This window comes from Oncorhynchus mykiss, chromosome 16 (assembly GCF_057628025.1).
Source record: "Oncorhynchus mykiss isolate SJ-2025 chromosome 16, ASM5762802v1, whole genome shotgun sequence".
Classification (NCBI taxonomy): domain Eukaryota; kingdom Metazoa; phylum Chordata; class Actinopteri; order Salmoniformes; family Salmonidae; genus Oncorhynchus; species Oncorhynchus mykiss.
In genome coordinates, this window is record NC_143037.1 from 58,917,123 (window position 1) to 58,936,321 (window position 19,199).

Here is a 19,199-nt window from a genome sequence, read left to right on the forward strand (position 1 = left end):
CAGATTGGTGGAAAATTGTAGTTTATAAACTAAGGCAGACAGACAGGGAATAGCTCAGTCCCCTTACTGTTTTCCACCTTACTCAAGCCTCATTTGGGCTCACTCTGGGGGGAATCATGTCTTTAATTCTGCCTTGGAGATTTTAGAGAAAATTGTATGTGTCTGACAGAGAGTTTTCCTGCAATCCAAACACATTCGTTATCTAGTGTTGAAATCCACATGCCCGACATTCACCAGGGGAGGACTAATACAATTGGCTGAAAAATAGCCCGTTTTAACAGGGTTTTAGTATGCTCTTGTTTAAATATGGAGATATTTTCTACTCCATCTAAGAATAAACCAGCAGGGTGTGGGGGTAACAGGGATTATTTTACTATTTTTTTCTCACCTGCTTTTTCCCAGTGTTGAAAGATGTATTTTTACTTAGCATGTCATGGCACTTTGGCCAGTTTTCCTCCAACCATAGAAGACAAGGTAGGCTTCAAGTTGCCAGTTATAGTCTCTCCCAGAGACATACCGTACAGAAGATTCTACCCAACAGTGTTATTCACCATTTTGTGAATAAGAGTTTTGCAGTTTTACGTTTCTCTTTATGCTGTGTTGTTTTATTGCCTGAGTACTAGAGGGTGAATACACTATAGTTGATTTATCAACGAATAGCCAATCTAACTGCTCTATTGTTCATTGTTTTTTAAACAATTCTTGCAATTACTCTTCAAATATGTATCACAAACATAATGCATCTACCAATATACATGTAACTGCTAAAATAATAGAAACACTCAAGTAAATGAGGGAAATAAAGTAAATTGAAAGCAGGTGTGGTTCCTGAGTTAATTAAGCAATTAACATCCCATCATGCTTAGGGTCATGTATACAAATGCTGTGCAGGCCATTATTTTGGTTACCATGCCTATGCGCCCATCCACAGGGCACGAGTGGTCACTCAAAGGTTTGATGAGCATGTAAACCATATACAATGGCCATCTCAGGCACCAGAACCCAATTGAACATTTATGGGAGATTCTGGCATGGTGCCTGAGACAGCGTTTTCCACCACCATCAACAAAACACCACAATATAGAATTTCTCATGGAAGAATGGTGTCACATCCCTCCAATAGACTTCCAGACAGTTGTAGAATCTATGCCAAGGTGCATTGAAGTTGTTCTGGTCGAAGTGGCCCAACGCCCTATTAACACACTTTATGTTGGTGTTTCTTTTATTTTGGATGTTACCTGTATGTCGATGCAAAAAGTATCCTGACCCCAGCTAACATCATGCATATACAGTGCCTTGCGAAAGTATTCGCCCCCCTTGAACTTTGCGACCTTTTGCCACATTTCAGGCTTCAAACATAAAGATATAAAACTGTATTTTTTTGTGAAGAATCAACAACAAGTGGGACACAATCATGAAGTGGAACGACATTTATTGGATATTTCAAACTTTTTTAACAAATCAAAAACGGAAAAATTGGGCGTGCAAAATTATTCAGCCCCTTTACTTTCAGTGCAGCAAACTCTCTCCAGAAGTTCAGTGAGGATCTCTGAATGATCCAATGTTGACCTAAATGACTAATGATGATAAATACAATCCACCTGTGTGTAATCAAGTCTCCGTATAAATGCACCTGCACTGTGATAGTCTCAGAGGTCCGTTAAAAGCGCAGAGAGCATCATGAAGAACAAGGAACACACCAGGCAGGTCCGAGATACTGTTGTGAAGAAGTTTAAAGCCGGATTTGGATACAAAAAGATTTCCCAAGCTTTAAACATCCCAAGGAGCTCTGTGCAAGCGATATTGAAATGGAAGGAGTATCAGACCACTGCAAATCTACCAAGACCTGGCCGTCCCTCTAAACTTTCAGCTCATACAAGGAGAAGACTGATCAGAGATGCAGCCAAGAGGCCCATTATCACTCTGGATGAACTGCAGAGATCTACAGCTGAGGTGGGAGACTCTGTCCATAGGACAACAATCAGTCATATATTGCACAAATCTGGCCTTTATGGAAGAGTGGCAAGAAGAAAGCCATTTCTTAAAGATATCCATAAAAAATGTTGTTTAATGTTTGCCACAAGCCACCTGGGAGACACACCAAACATGTGGAAGAAGGTGCTCTGGTCAGATGAAACCAAAATTGAACTTTTTAGCAACAATGCAAAACGTTATGTTTGGCGTAAAAGCAACACAGCTCATCACCCTGAACACACCATCCCCACTGTCAAACATGGTAGTGGCAGCATCATGGTTTGGGCCTGCTTTTCTTCAGCAGGGACAGGGAAGATGGTTAAAATTGATGGGAAGATGGATGGAGCCAAATACAGGACCATTCTGGAAGAAAACCTGATGGAGTCTGCAAAAGACCTGAGACTGGGACGGAGATTTGTCTTCCAACAAGACAATGATCCAAAACATAAAGCAAAATCTACAATGGAATGGTTCAAAAATAAACATATCCAGGTGTTAGAATGGCCAAGTCAAAGTCCAAACCTGAATCCAATCGAGAATCTGTGGAAAGAACTGAAAACTGCTGTTCACAAATGCTCTCCATCCAACCTCACTGAGCTCGAGCTGTTTTGCTGGAATGGGAAAAATTTTCAGTCTCTCGATGTACAAAACTGATAGAGACGTACCCCAAGCGACTTACAGCTGTAATCGCAGCAAAAGGTGTCGCTACAAAGTATTAACTTAAGGGGGCTGAATCATTTTGCACGCCCAATTTTTCAGTTTTTGATTTGTTAAAAAAGTTTGAAATATCCAATAAATGTCGTTCCACTTCATGATTGTGTCCCACTTGTTGTTGATTCTTCACAAAAAAATACAGTTTTATATCTTTATGTTTGAAGCCTGAAATGTGGCAAAAGGTCGCAAAGTTCAAGGGGGCCGAATACTTTCGCAAGGCACTGTATTTTGGTCATATCCTAATACGTATAGTAGTTTGATACATTTAAAAAAGAATGGCTGAACCTTTGACACAAATTCACTCTCTGCAATATCTGCAATGCCCTCTGAGGTTAACTCAACCAAAAGTGGTGTCTTTTTCCCTCCTAGTAACAGGCTTTATACGTCTTAAGTGGAAGAATACTCCCCCTCCTTCATATAATATGCTTCCTTAACTCTCTCTCTCTCACCTCTCCCCACCCCCTTCTCCCTGTCTCTCTCTCTCTCTCTCTGCCTCTATGTCTCTCGTCCCATGCTATGATGCTATCGCCTCTGAAGGTGATAGATACTGAGAGTCGTGGCAGTGTCTGGGAGTGGGATGAGAGTGGTGGAGAGGAGTAGAGCGTCTCTGTCTGCCTTTCAAATATTAATCAAACTTAGCAGGAGGAGGGAGAAGATGGAAAGGAGTCCACTGGGAATATCACATCACAGCTCAGAGGAGACGGTGAGGAGAGGGGAGGGATGGAGGGAGGAAATAAAGGAGCAATTAAAGGAAAGAAACACTCATTGTGTGGGAGATTAATTAGAATTTTCAAAATCCATCCACACATTGGTTGAATCAATGTTGTTTCCTCATCACTTCAATGAAATAGACATCTGCCTAGTGGGCAGGCTTGCGAATGAAAGAATGTGGGTTTGTGATGGAAAGCTGAAAAGAGGATCCATCACAAGGATATAATGCAAACAATGGCGCTGCCTACCACAAAGCTAATGATTGTAGCAATGAGTCAAGTTATTCTGACAGCCTAAATTAATTTGAGGATTTAACTGAATTGCAGAACATCAAGGCATGTAGTGCGGGATCTCCCCTGCAAATCATCTAAAGTGGAAAAATACAAGTCAACAGCTCCTGCTCTATTTATTCTCTTTCTCCTTTGTTGTCAATTATGTCTGAGGTCCTGCTGTCCCTTTATCCATGAACTGGTCATTAGACAACTCTTGCAGGCCTGTCTGGCTCAAGGTACTATCTGATGGGAAAGCCATTGGAAGTGGCTGGTATGGGATGATCCATTCATTACCAGATATATTACTCTAGCTGTGACCTGTGACAGCAGACGTGTGTTAAACTAAACATATTATTTTACTATGATTTCTGTACAGGGTTTTGTACAATTATAGACAGTTGAATGTACTGTATGGTGTTTCATGATGTTGACATGAAAAACACAGTAGGTTGTTGACATCTTTGTACACCACTTTAAAAAGCAGGCTGTACTGTAAAAAGGTATTCATTTGGAGGAAAACATTTTAGCTCTACGCCATGTCCTCATTTTATTTTGTAGAGTCAAGATGATGTGTGACTTGCTGGTGACAGTTTATGGATCTCTCTTTTTACTGCTGGAACACAAATTAAGGGGAACACTTACTGTGTGGCAGGCTTTTATATTGCCATCTTCCCTGTGGAGGCCTGTGGTTCACTTCAGTTCCCTTGTTCCCGACAGTTGTTGTTTTTGTGACAACATTTGACAAGTAACTATTGAGCCTCTATGCTTTTCAGCCATCATTAACACACTCAGCTTGACACACACACACTTGAGACACACACAACCCACACACACACACACATACACACACTCATTAAATCCCCTAGCCTTGGTATTTGATGTCCTGCATGGGAAGACCTTCAGTATTACCCAAAGCTTGTCATTAGTTTGGTGAGTCAGCAGCTGTTGTCCAAACACACACAGTCGATAACAGGACAGTGTACTGCCTGTATTCTGACATTTGCATCAACAAGAGCCTTTGAGCTGCAATCTCTTTCCCTCACAGAAGTCAGTCAGCACTCAACAGTCGAGAGCCTCCCTGTTTTACTGTTCTTGGTTTGCCCTTCAGTTTGGGCAGGAAAGACAGATGGAACCCAGAACAGGAGAGACAGGCCTCAGGTTGGCAAGACTGATCTGAACTACGGCATTAATGCATTTGAATTGGCATACTCCTTTAATGAGCACAATTAACAATGCATACATCTGTTAACTCTCCTGACTGTTGCCTGTGTTTTTAAGTTTTCATTATATCTTAACTAAAGTTCAACAAAGTCCGTTTATCTATAAAGTTGGCTGTCTTGGGAGTTGTTCCAGATTTTCCAGATTACTTAGAACGCCTGCTGCATCAACAAGCAAATGACAACATTAGCACTCTCTGGAAAAAAGATTATGCTTGCCGACCGCCGACCGGTCACTGCTGCCTGACACATGGCTGCTACTACCATTTAAATCGCAATCTCTTTGCCGGCTCTTCGGCTGTTTAATAGAGCAGCATAATAGCTGAGCAAGTGTTTGCACTTTACAGAGACTGTTCTAAGTCTGAAACGTTCCCTCATAAAACAATAGAGTGCTAATGGATTCATTTCCCCCTGCAGAGGCATCCTTTATCAGCTGGGGTGTATCAGGTCTCCTCCCACAGCCAGGAGAGTGTGTGGATTAGTGATTTAGGACTTGTTCTACAGTCTGCATCGCCTGTAACGAAGGAAATGCACATTGATGTATATCATTAACTACAGGAGAGTGCTAAGTGCTTTTCTATGGTGGGAAAGGCACTTTGAATGATAGACACTGATTGACTACAGGGCACTCCAAAGATTATAGACTGCAAACTCGTTAAGATCTTTAGGGCGGGTAAAGAGGATTGATTTCTCTGTAAAGTAGTCATTTTAATGAATTGCCAACAAAGGCAGCAGAATGTAAAAGGAAAGATGAACCCAACAACGCTAGAGGAAAACTATTGGCCTAAAACATTTACATATTCACAAAGGAACTGGAACTTTCCTTCACTTTTCTTCTTTTGGTGTTCAACTGTCAGTGTAGCCTGTCATCTTATAGAGTCAACCGTGTATTATGAGTCACTGTCAGATCATGTAGGCCAACTGTAATGTGGCTTAGATAGCAACGTGCACAAAGACACAAACTGCACGCCACACACAAATTCAATCATTCCTTCGGGAACATGCATTACATTGTAATACATAAAAATCAAATTCCAAACTTCAGAAAAGACATGTTCATTCATTAATGTATTCATAAGGAACAGGCACTAGCTGACATCACACACTCATTCATTGATTCATTTATTCATAAAGAGCATCTGGCACTCTGACCTTACACAGTCATTCATTCATGTGTTCAGAAAGAACATGCACTCATTGAGGTTAGATGTAAAGGCTAACATAGAACTAACATATGGTTAAGTAACTTCCCCATATGCCATTAGACTCTGCAGAGTAGACAAGTCTATAACGATGCCAGTCAAAGTTCAGCAGAATGGATGAAGAGAGGGAGGGAGGTAGCATGAAGGAGGAAGGAGTGGGGTAGTGTTGGTGATGTATAAAGAGAGTGTAAAGGAAGTAGGGAAATGTGTGAGTAAGAGATGGGTGGATGGGTTGAAGCAGAGTAGAAGCATGTTACAGAAGACATAGAAAATATGGAAGTAGAGTGTGAGGTAGGACAGTCTTTTTACTCTAACATTGGTTGAGATTAGAAACCTCATTTCTTGTCTACTAGGCAATGATGACAAAAACATTCTCCAGAATACTCACATACTCCATTCAGTGTGTCTGAAAATATCAGTAATGAATTTACCCCACAGTGATTTCCAGTCCCTCTACAAGCCTATAGCTGTGTACCAGTCCCTCACGACAGAGAAAGCTGAACATTGATCCTGTAATTGTCAGCCAGTATGTGTGTGTGTGTGTGTGTGTGTGTGTGTGTGTGTGTGTGTGTGTGTGTGTGTGTGTGTGTGTGTGTGCGTGCGTGCGTGCGTGCGTGCGTGCGTGCTTGGTTTTACTATCATGTGGACCAGAATTCATCACAAGGATAGTAAAACAAGGAAAGATCTGACAAGTGGGGAGGATTAGAGTTACAATTAGGTTTAGGGTAAGGAGTTCGGTTTAGGTTCACGATTAGGGGTTAGGGAAAATAGAATTTTGAATGGGAATCAATTGTTTGGTCCCCACAAGGATAGTAGAACAAACGTGTGTGTGTGTGATGATAGATGGCAAGGCTGAGCTGTCTAACAGCACTGTCCAAACTCAGTCAACAATCATTGTGTTTGTCAGCCCTCTCTCTATTCACAGATGTGTCATGTTGCTGCATACGCTGAGCAATGGCCCGCTCCCAGCTTCGGCACAGCACAAGTTACTTTATAGTTAATACAGACAGTGTCATAAATACAAATGACTTATGACTTACAGTAGACATGAGCATAGTTCCATGCTGTTGTTTATACACTGAACAAAAATGTAAACGCAACATGTAAAGTGTTGGTCCCGTGTTTCATGAGCTGAAATAGAAAATCACAGAAATGTCCCATTATGCACCAAATGTATTTCTCTCAAAATGTGTTTACATCCCTGTTAGTGAGCATTTCTCCTTTGCCAAGATAATCCATCCACCTGACAGGTGTGGTATATGAAGAAGCTGATTAAACAGCATGATCATTACACAGGTGAACCTTGTGCTGGGGACAATAAAAAGGCCACTTTAAAATGTGCAGTTTTGTCACACAACACAATGTCACAGATGTGACATCTGAGGGAGCGTGGAATTGGCATGCTGACTGCAGGAATGTTCGCCAGTACTGTTGCCAGAGAATTTGGTGTTCATTTCTCAGCCCTAAGCTGCCTCCAAGGTTGTTTTAGAGAATTTGGCAGTGCGTCCAACCGGCCTCAAAACCACAGACCACATGTAACCATGCTAGCCCAGGACCTCCACATCCGGCTTCTTCACCTGCGGGATCGACTGAGGGGTGGGTGGGGGAGGGGGGTGCTGAGGAGTATTTCTGTCTGTAATAAAGCCGTTTTTCGGGGAAAACTAATTTTGATTGGCTGGGCCTGGCTCCCCAGTTGGTGGGTCTATGTCTTCCCAGGCCCACCCATGGATGCACCCCTGCCCAGTTATGTGAAATCCATAGATCAGATGAATAGGTAACCCCAAACCCAGGGGAATACCCTCATCACTCCTGGTACTGTGGTGTCTAATGTAGACTAACACTGACCCCCAGTGGCAAGTTACAGTAAGGAACAAAACTGGATTTATAGAAACTATTGAGCAGAGCCATGCATCTGGATGAATATGGCTCTGCTATTGTGAGGGACGGTTCCAGGACATCTCGTCTTGCTATCTCATCCCTTTCATATTTCTCATCTTTCTCCTCAGGTGTTCACTCGCTATGGGAAGTGTTACACGTTCAACGCAGGAGGCGAGGGCCGCACCCCTCTCATAACTACCAAGGGAGGGATGGGGAACGGTCTGGAGCTCATGCTGGACATTCAGCAAGATGAGTACCTCCCTGTGTGGGGAGAGACAGGTGAGGACAAAAGTGTGTGTGTGTGTGTGTAAGTGTGGGTGCTTGTGTGTGTGTGTTTAAGTTTAGTTCATTACACAGCGATCATAATCTGCTGATGAAAAACGTATGTGTTATGGCTTTACATCCTCTGCAATATCGTGGATTGAGAGCTACCTATCAAACACAACACAGAGGGTTTTCTTTAATCGAAGCCTCTCTAACGTAAACCAGGTAGAGTGTGGTATACCTCAAAGCAGCTGCCTTGGCCATTTCTATTTTTACTAATGACCTACCACTAGCATTAAGTAAAGCCTGTGTGTCTATGTACACTGATGACTCAACATTATACACGTCAGCTACCACAGCAAGTGAGATCACTGCAAACCTTAACAAAGATATGCATTCAGTTTTAGAATGGGTGGCTAGCAATAAGCTAGTCCAAAATATTTAAAAACCTTAAAACATTGTATTTGAGACAAATCAATCACTAAACCCTGAACCTAATCTAAATCTTGTAATGAATAATGTGGAAAATTAGCAAATTGTGGAGACTAAACTGCTTGGTGTAACCCTGGATTGTACACTGACATGGTCAAAACATATTGATCCAACGGTTGCTAAGATGGGGAGAGGTCTGTCCATGATAAAGCGCTGCTCTGCTTTCTTGACATCACAGTCAAGCAAACAAGTCCTACAGGCCCTAGTTTTAATCACACCTAGATTACTGCCAAGTTATATGGTCAAGTGCTGCAAAGAAGGACTTAGGAAAATTACAGTTGACACTGAAAGACTGGCCCTTAAATGTACACGGAGGGCTAATCTCAAGAACATGCGCATCAATCTCTCCTGGCTCAAAGTAGAGAGATTGACTTCATCACTACTTGTCTTTGTGAGAGGTATTGACGTTTTGAAAGCCCTGAAATGTCTGTTCAAACACCTAACTCACAGCTCAGAAACCCATACATATCCCACAAGACATGCCGCCAGGGGTCTCTTCACAGTCCCTAAGGCCTGTGACGCACAGTACTACATAGAGCAAAGACTACATGGAACTCTTTTCCACATCAGGTAACCCAAGCTAGCAGTAAAATCAGATTTAAAACACAGATAAAACAACACCTCACGACTGTGAAGAGACACACACTCACGCATGCACATTCACACACGCACACTCACACAAACACACACACACACTCTGGCACTCATACTACTCATTGTAATATTGTAGTGTTGTAAAAAAAATTAAAAAATAAAAAAACGTACATTTGTAATGATTTAGACCAGGGTTCCCCAACTGGATTTTAATTTGACACGGAGTGGTTTTATTTGGCCCCCCAAGTTATCTGAGCAAAAGAAAAAAAACGTTTTTTTATTGTGTGGAAATTTCAGTGTTGGACATAAAAGACAGGAAATCAGCTCCAAGGGATTTTAATTTAAGAAATCTGTTCCCAATTATTCCCACGCATAATAGTGAGACACGTGATCATATACAAATATAAGCAAGGTTTGAAATGATTATGTTTTAGTCAAGCATTATATCTGTTTGGGCTTCTTGTGATCAATTTGCAGTCTACAAATTATTTGCAATTATGTTCCGGGCCCCCGACCATCCGCTCCAGAATCAATTGGCCCACAGTTTAATCTAGTTGATGATAGATGTTGATGATAGATGTACATCCCTGATGTAGACTATTGTTTTGTTGTGATGTGTTGTTTTGTTCCTATTTGGACCCCAGGAAGAGTAGTGGCTGCCTTCGCAACATCTAATATGGATCCTAATAAAATACTAAAATACTAAATACAGCTCACATGTGTGTTGCTCTATCCAACAGACCACTCTATCTGTCTGCTGGAGCCAGTGGGTTCATTAGTTAAATAAGCCATATGCATGGATGATGCAGTGATCCCTGCCACTGTTCCCCTCTCCACAGATGAGACCTCATTTGAAGCTGGGATCAAAGTTCAGATCCACAATCAGGAGGAGCCACCCTTCATCGACCAGCTGGGCTTCGGAGTGGCACCTGGGTTCCAGACCTTTGTCTCCTGCCAGGAACAACGGGTCGGGACATTATATTTATTTGCACAACTTTATTTAAACAAAATAGTAATACATGTACAAATGCTACTGTAAGCACAACCTGTGTAACTGTTGTAGTACACCTATTCAATTGTAGTTGTACTGTAGCTCATACTGTATGTGTAACAGTTGTCATATGTGTCTATTCCAGCTGATATATTTGCCCCCACCCTGGGGGGACTGTAAGGTGACATGGATGGACTCAGAATTCTTTGAAACGTACAGCATCACCGCCTGCCGTATCGACTGTGAGACGCGCTACCTGGTGGAGAACTGTAACTGCCGCATGGTGCACATGCCTGGTAAGTGAACTCTACCACCCAGCCCAGCCTTACCTAGTCTGGACTATTTAAGTTTTCAAGTTCAACTTAGTTTCATTGATTAACTACTCTTTATATACAGGAGATGCCCCATACTGCACCCCTGAGCTGTACAAAGAGTGTGCTGATCCAGCTCTTGGTAAGCAATAGATCCAGACTGCTGTTTCTTAGACCATAGCAACTATATTTTCATTTCTACATCACTTACATGGACTAAAAAGAGAAGAAGTGTTAATGCTGCAGTATTACTCTTTGACCCCAGACTTCCTGGTGGAGAAAGACAATGATTTTTGTGTGTGTGAGACGCCGTGCAACATGACCAGATACAGCAAGGAGCTGTCCTTCGTCAAGATCCCCAGCAAGGCCTCTGCCAAGTATCTGGCCAAGAAATACAACAAGTCAGAGCAGTACATAGCGTGAGTCTAATGTTTCAAACACCAGATAAAAACTTTACAGCGAGTATGGAGTACATAGTAAGAAATGTAATGGCAAAGACATTTGATTGGGGCTTTGGCCCTTGTTAGTTCCATTTCCAATACACATATTTAGTGCAACTAAGTAAAGATGTTCTCTATCAGAAGATTACGTAAACTGTTTGCTGTTTAGATGTTGAATATGGTATTTTTCTGTAACAGTGATAATATCCTGGTTCTGGACATCTTCTTTGAGGCTCTAAACTATGAGACGATCGAACAGAAGAAAGCCTATGAAGTAGCAGGACTTTTGGGTATTTCACAGATTTTTTAAAAACTATTAATTTTCTTTTTAAGAATACTTTGTTGGAAATGTGTATCTTTTGGGAAAGTTTATTATCTTTGATAATCTTGTCCTTGTCCGTTCTTCCCAGGTGATATTGGTGGTCAGATGGGTCTTTTCATTGGAGCCAGTCTCCTAACTATTCTGGAGCTGTTTGACTACATCTATGAGGTCATCTTTTCATTCTCTCTAGTATTCTTCAGTGACAGAAAACAACCACACTTTTCCATTATGCTTTCTGTCTCACTCATTATTGTATTCTCTTGGAAAAGCAGAATTAAACATTTATGCGTTTTACAAATAACTTGTCGAAGAGGCAGACACACTCCGAAATGTCCACCTTTTCTCTTACCAGCCTTTGTCTCAAATCGACAGCTTCACTGACCTTTGTCGTGTGCATCTGTGTTTCATCACAGGTGATAAAGTACAAGCTCTGTCGATGCTCAGAGAAGAAACACAAGCACAGCAACAACGACCAGGGAGCTGTTCTGAGCCTGGACGATGTGAAATGTCACGTCAGTAACTTTCACTAAACATTTGCAGCTCTCAGAAAGAGGCAGGCATATTGCTTCATGTCTAAACATCTCAATGAAGGATTTCATGTGCATGAAGCCAGGTTTTTTGTGTAAAATAAAATGTGTTCTAAATGAACGTGCAGATGTAGGATCTTAATTTGAGCCCGTTTGCTACAGCAGAAAAATAATCCTGCAGCACAGGAAATTTGAATTATTATGGCGATTAAAATTAATGGACCTTTTTGTTGAGAAAAGTCAAGTCTGATTTCAAAGTGTAAATTGAAAACCTCAAATCTACTACAAGTTTTAAATAGCCTGCATTATTAAGATCCTACATCTGTACCTGGTGAGTTTCATGGATGTGTGTGTGGGGGGATATGTCTAGTTTTGCCTCACACACACCAGAATAAAAGACAATCAATTCAATGATCGTTCACATGCATCCCTTTGATTTGGTTGGCTAATGTAAATGGCTTTGCAGCAGAAGAATGGAATACCACATTGAAGATCAAATAGCAAAAACAATATCCAAAACATCTGTTGATATTTTTTCTGAGCAACAACGATAGTTACAATGAATAACAATTGAGGTTGTGATGTTGTGTATCAGCTTGAGAAACATGTCTTCACCCCATCAATTTCCATCAAGTTCTCTCTCATCTATATCTTTGGAAATATCTGAATCTTAAAAGTAACAAGTGTTTACCCACTGGGCACAAACTTGTTAGAACCAATGTTGTTTCAATGTAATTTGTCATGGTAACCAAATTTCAACATAGACAAACCTTGTTTAAAATATGTTGAGTTTGTACCTTTAAAACAATATCAGATCTTCAGCGTTATTTCCACTATCAGAAAAGAAAACTACAGGCTGGGCAGCACCTCCTACCAGGAGAATTTATCCATCTACAGCTACCTTTTGGTATCCCATCCAGGTTTTTAACCAAGCCCAGCCCTGCTTAGCTATGATATAATGTCACTCAATATTACCAATGTGCTATTGTTAGAATGATCGTTGAGAGATCCCCACTTAAAAATGAAGTAGATTCACTGTTCATATCAAAGTCATTCCAAAGGGTAGGTTTAACAGAGCAAATGAAATGTGACCATAATTCATCACTCATAGTTCATCAATGATGCTATTTAGGCCTTTAAAACATTTCAGTTATCAACATCTATTGTTTCAATTCAACCCAAAATGCAACTAAAATAAGATAATACAATAGGCCTAGAGTTTCAAGCTCTGGTTGATCTCAAATTGAAGGATATTTAGTGATGTGAATTGTGTTTGGTTGACAATGCAATCAAATATCAACATTTGAAGATGTTCTCTATCTTCTGCTGAGATAGTTCCATCTGTGCCACTGACTCAGTCTGTCTTTAATTCTATTTTGTCTACAAATAACTGATTGATGTGTTGGATTCAAATCTCAATCTCAACCTAAAATCTAAGTTAAATAATAGGACTAAATCAAATCTAACTTTCTTTAAAGTGCATTTAAACTGAACAAAAATATAAACTAACATGTAAAGTGTTGGTCCCATGTTTTATGTGCAGAAATAAAAGATCCCAGAAATGTTCCATATGTACAAAAAGCTTATTTCTCTCAAATTTTGTGCTCAAATTTGGGCTCATTGATCACTTGCACCATGTACAGTACCAGTCAAAAGTTTGGACACAACTACTCATTCAAGGATTTGTCTTTACTTTCACTATTTTCCACATTGTAGAATAATAGTGAAGACATCAAAATGATGAAATAACATATGGAATAATTTAGTAACAAAAAAAGTGCTAAACAAATCTAAATATATTTTGTATTTGAGATTCTTCAAAGTAGCCACCCTTTGCCTTGATGATAGCTTGGCATTCTCTCAACCAGCTTCATGAGGTAGTCACCTGGAATGCTTTTCCAACAGTCTTGAAGGAGTTCCCACATTGGCTGCTTTTCTTTCACTCTGCGGTCCAACTCATTCCAAACCATCTCAATTGGGTTGAGGTCAGGTGATTGTGGAGACCAAGTCATCGGATGTAGCACTCATCACTTTCCTTCTTGGTCAAATAGCCATTACACAGCCTGAAGGTGTGTTTTTGGGTCATTGTCCTGTTGAAGAACAAATGATAGTCCCACTAAGCGCAAACCTGTTGGAATGGCGTATAACTGCAGAATGCTGTGGTAGCCATGCTGGTTAAGTGTGCCTTGAATTCTAAATAAATCACAGACAGTGTCACCAGCAAAGCACCCCTACACCATCACACCTCCATACTTCACAGTGAGAACCACACATGCAGAGACCATCTGTTCACCTACTCTGCGTCTCACAAAGACACAGTGGTTGGACCCAAAAATCTCAAATTTGGACTCATCAGACCACAGGACAGATTTCCACCGGTCTAATGTCCGTTGCTCGGGTTTCTTAGCACAAGCCAGTCTCTTCTTATTATTGGTGTCCTTTAGTAGTGGTTTCTTTGCAGCAATTCAGCCATGAAGGCCTGATTCATGCTGTCTCCTCTGAACAGTTGATGTTGAGATGTGTCTGTTACTTGAACTCTGTGACGCATTTATTTGGGCTGTAATCTGAGGTGCAGTTAACTCTAATGAAATTATCCTCTGCAACAGAGGTAACTCTGGGTCTTCCTTTCCTGTGGCGGTCCTCATGAGTGCCAGTTTCATCATAGCACTTGATGGTTTTTGCGACTGCACTTGAAGAAACTTTATAAGTTTTTGACATTTTCCGGATTGACTGACCATGTCTTAAAGTAATGATGGACTGTCATTCCTCTTTGCTTATTTGAGCTTTTCTTGTCATAATATGGACTTGGTCTTTTACCAAATAGGGCTATCTTCTGTATACCACACCTACCATGTCACAACACAACTCAAAAGCATTTAGAAGGAAAGAAATTCCAGAAATACATTTTTAACCAGGCACAACTGTTAACCTCTGGGATATTGGGGACGGTAGCGTCCCACCTCAACAACAGCCAGTGAAAGTGCAGGGCGCCAAATTCAAAACAACAGAAATCCCGTAATTAAAATTCCTCATACATACAAGTATTTCACACCATTTTAAAAATAAACTTGTTGTAAATCCAGCCACAGTGTCTGATTTCAAAAAGGCTTTACGACGAAAGTACAACAAACGATTATGTTAGGTCAGTACCTAGTCACAGAAAAACACAGCCATTTTTCCAGCCAAAGAGAGGAGTCACAAAAAGCAGAAATAGAGATAAAATTAATCACTAACCTTTGATGATCTTCATCAGATGACACTCATAGGACTTCATGTTACACATTTGTTTGATAAAGTTCATATTTATATCCAAAAATCTCAGTTTACATTGGCGCGTTACGTTCAGTAGTTCCAAAACATCTGGAGATTTTGCAAAGATCCACATCAATTTACAGAAATACTCATAATAAACATTACTAAAAGATACAAGTGTTATGCATGGAATTTTAGATCCACTTCTCCTTAATGCAACCGGTGTGTCAGATTCCAAAAAAGATTTACCGAAAAAGCACACCATGCAATAATCTGAGTACAGCGCTCAGACAACAAAACAAGCCATACATATATCTGCCATAGTTGTGGAGTCAACAAAGTCAGAAATAGCATTAGAAATATTCACTTACCTTTGATGATCTTCATCAGAATGCACTCCCAGGAATCCCAGTTCCACAATAAATGTTTGATTTGTTTGATAAAGTCCATAATTTATGTCCAAATACCTCCTTTTTGTTTGCGTGTTTAGTACACAATCCAAACTCACGACGCGCGGGCAAGTCCAGGCGAAAAGTCATATTACAGTTCGTAGAAACATGTCAAACGAAGTATCTTTATGATGTTTTCAACATAAATCTTCAATAATGTTCCAACCGGAGAATTCCTTTGTCTGTAGAAATGCGATGGAACGCAGCTACCTCTCCCGTGAGCGTGCGTGATCAGCTCATGCCACTCTGGCAGACCTCCGACTCATTCAGCTCCCATTTCCCCCTCCTTCACAGTAGAAGCATCAAACAAGGTTCTAAAGACTGGTGACATCTAGTGGAAGCCTTACGAAGTGCAATAGGACCACATAGACACTGTATATTTGATAGGCAATGACTTGAAAAACTACAAACCTCAGATTTCCCACTTCCTGGTTGGATTTTTTTCTCTGGTTTTTGCCTGCCATATGAGTTTTGCTATACTCACAGACATCATTCAAACAGTTTTAGAAACTTCAGAGTGTCTTCTATCCAAATCTACTAATAATATGCATATATTAGCAACTGGGCCTGAGTAGCAGGCAGTTTACTCTGGGCACCTTATTCATCCAAGTTACTCAATACTGCCCCCCAGTCCCAAAGAAGTTAATTGAAAAGCATTCCAGGTGAATATCTCATGAAGCTGGTTGAGAGAATGGCAAGAGTGTGCAAAGCTGTCATCAAGGCAAAGGGTGGCTACTTTGAAGAATCTCAAATATAAATATATTTTGATTTGTTTAACACTTTTTTGGTTACTACATGATTCCATATGTGTTATTTCATAGTTTTGATGTCTTCACTATTATTCTAAAATGTAGAAAATAGTAAAAAGGAAGAAAAACTCTCAATAAGTAGGTGTGTCCAAACTTTTGACTGGTATGGTACATTCAATGTCATCTCAACCACAATCCAAGTCATTTGGTTCTGCTATTCGATGAAGCAAAGTGATAACACATTAATCCGTTGTATAAATAAACAAAATATCTGACATTGTATTCCCATTTGAATTTCGCTTTTACATTGTTGAAAGCGCAGTGATAGACATTTGGATGACAACTAAAACAACATTCAGACATTGTTTTTTCCATTGGAATTTGGTTTGACTTTTAGATGGTTGAGAGCATAGTGACACATGGGAAATTCAATAAACTTCTGTCTGTCTTTTTGAGTGGGTGAATATAGTATGTAATCTCATGAATCAACATCTCAACCAAATATTACCCCATAATCCATGTTGAAATTTCGTGGTTTGCACAGTAGGCAGTTGTTGAAAAAGTACCAAATTGTCATACTTGAGTAAAAGTTTAAAGGTATTTGGTTTTAAATATACTTAAGTATCAAAAGTAAATGTAATTGCTAAAATATACTTAAGTTTCAAAAGTAAAAGTATAAGTCATTAAGATTCCAAACCACACGGCACAATTTTCGTGTATTTTTTGATTTATGGATAGCCACGGGCACACTCCTACACTCAGACATGATTTACAAACAATGCATTTGTGTTTAGCGAGTCCAGATAAGAGGCATTATGATAACCAGTGCTGTTCTCTAGATAAGTGTGTGAATGGACCATTTTCCTGTCCCATTTGGGTGTCAGGGAAAATGTATGGAGTAAAAAGTACATTAATTTTTTTAGGAATGTTGTGAAGTAAAAGAAAAATTGTCAAATATTATAATAGTAACTTAAAGTACCGATACCTCAGAAAACTACTTAAGTAGTACTTTAAAGTATTTTTGCTTTTGTACTTTACACCGCTCCCAGTGGGTAATGTGGCACTTGGATTCAAAAGGGGGCTTTATAATATGTTGTGCATTTAATATATGAAGCAGATCTGCAGAAGGATACACTTTTATATGCCTGACTGTATGTTGTCTGTTCAATCTCTGCTTTCTCACTGGTTGTCTTTCAGGAGTTTGGGTTTAACTTGTCTTTTTCTTGTGTTATACTCCCACTTTTTTTTGTCACTAACTATCCATTTCACATTATTCACCCCAGTCTCTCCATGACAATACTCATGCACCACCTCCATACTCTGCCAATATTCTACCTCATCACACAGGGAGGAGCAACCCAGAGGACGTCACCTGCTGAGCCAATCAGAACACAAGGAAGTAAGAAAATGGAGCATTTCAATTTGATTCAAAAGTGGACAGATGTCAGAGTATAAAGCTTGATAATGGGTAATATGTAACAATTCAATAGCACTGAAGTCACATGGGTGCAAGAGTAGTGCTAGCCACGTATAGCCTGCTGGATCATAATGACTGCAATGTCATGAAAGTGGCAATATTAATCCATGTACACATTAAAATAGTTATTCTATTGTCTTCTAAGAATGTAATTTTACTTGGGCTACATTTAGATATAGCAAGCAGGACTAAGAGATTTTGGCTTTGGGTGTGTGATGGTGGGAAATGTCCTCGCAGTATATTGGCATGTTTGTCTGTGCTACAATTTTGGTCTGTTTGTTTGTATGGTTGTGTTTATGTGCATGCCCTTTTTGAGTGTGTGTGTGTTTTGAGTGTATGTAATACTTCAAGAGTACACTTTCTCAAGTTAATGAATTGCAGTCCCGAAATTGGCTCCTTTTGTAATTTACTGCTTCTGTCCAATTGGCCAATTTGACATAATTCAATGAAGTTGATTTTTCATCTTGTATTAAAAAAAGTAATTATTCAATTGAAAAGATTGTTCACCATTTTCTAAGAGAAGTCAACATTTGTATTTTCTTACGTAAGAAGTGTGAAAGTTTTACAGCCAAATGAGTAGATGTGATAGAACTAGATGACGAGAGATGTCGATCCACTTTTTTGACAATGGAAATATGGCCTGACTCCCAAAAGTTAAACAATTGGACCACTGTTACTACAATATATTTGGGTAGGAACCATTGGAGGTAGCTAGGAGCACTTACTGAAACGATCTCTTATCACTCATGCCTCATTTAGCCATGCTAGATGTATTTATCATAGGAAAGGGGGAGTTGTGTGACAGTGTGTAACTGTGTAGTGTTATTCTCAAGCACAACAGTACCATGAACATGTAAATAAAATACTGCAAGGAAGGACTATGGATAATGTTCTGATGGTGGTTGCATAGTCTTGCCTAATGTTCTTGATGTAATTAATGTAGCCATGTGTATGTGATCTTACTTTTGTTTTTCTATAAATACTATGCCTACCAGTTTACATGTTTTCAGATGTTTTATTTATCTAAAAAGCAACAATAAAGTATAATGACATTTCAATTCAGTGGAATCTGGCTTCATTTTTGACAAGATCTGAAGACAGACTTTTTAAATATTTTTTTCAAGATGGCCCAAACTTCTTACTCTTTCATATCCATGCCAGCTATACCTTTCCTGTACTACAGAGAAACTGAAGAAACACATACATACAATACCAAAGTATTTGTTTACAACATGAGGTAAAGGGAGTTAAGAGCCTGAGTCTATGTTAACCTTGTTTGAACAGGCACTTTTCTGTGTAAACAACGACTGAAAACTTCCTCTATTTTACCAAATTGTAAAATCTAAACTGCTGAATCTATTCT

At 39.8% G+C, this 19,199-nt stretch overlaps 1 protein-coding gene across 1 annotated transcript in view; it reads left to right on the forward strand.

The window, feature by feature from the left end:
• LOC110492366 (acid-sensing ion channel 1) overlaps window positions 1–18,894 on the forward strand; it is a 95,095-nt gene extending 76,201 nt beyond the window's left edge. The window contains exons 3-11 of the mRNA XM_090203515.1: window positions 8,097–8,247; window positions 10,158–10,285; window positions 10,455–10,605; window positions 10,706–10,762; window positions 10,886–11,039; window positions 11,259–11,350; window positions 11,471–11,550; window positions 11,796–11,894; window positions 17,643–18,894. Coding sequence (XP_090059641.1) covers window positions 8,097–8,247; window positions 10,158–10,285; window positions 10,455–10,605; window positions 10,706–10,762; window positions 10,886–11,039; window positions 11,259–11,350; window positions 11,471–11,550; window positions 11,796–11,894; window positions 17,643–17,738 — 1,008 coding nt within the window. The 3' untranslated portion in view covers window positions 17,739–18,894. The remainder of the gene's footprint in view (window positions 1–8,096; window positions 8,248–10,157; window positions 10,286–10,454; window positions 10,606–10,705; window positions 10,763–10,885; window positions 11,040–11,258; window positions 11,351–11,470; window positions 11,551–11,795; window positions 11,895–17,642) is intronic.
• Window positions 18,895–19,199: the final 305 nt, after the last annotated feature.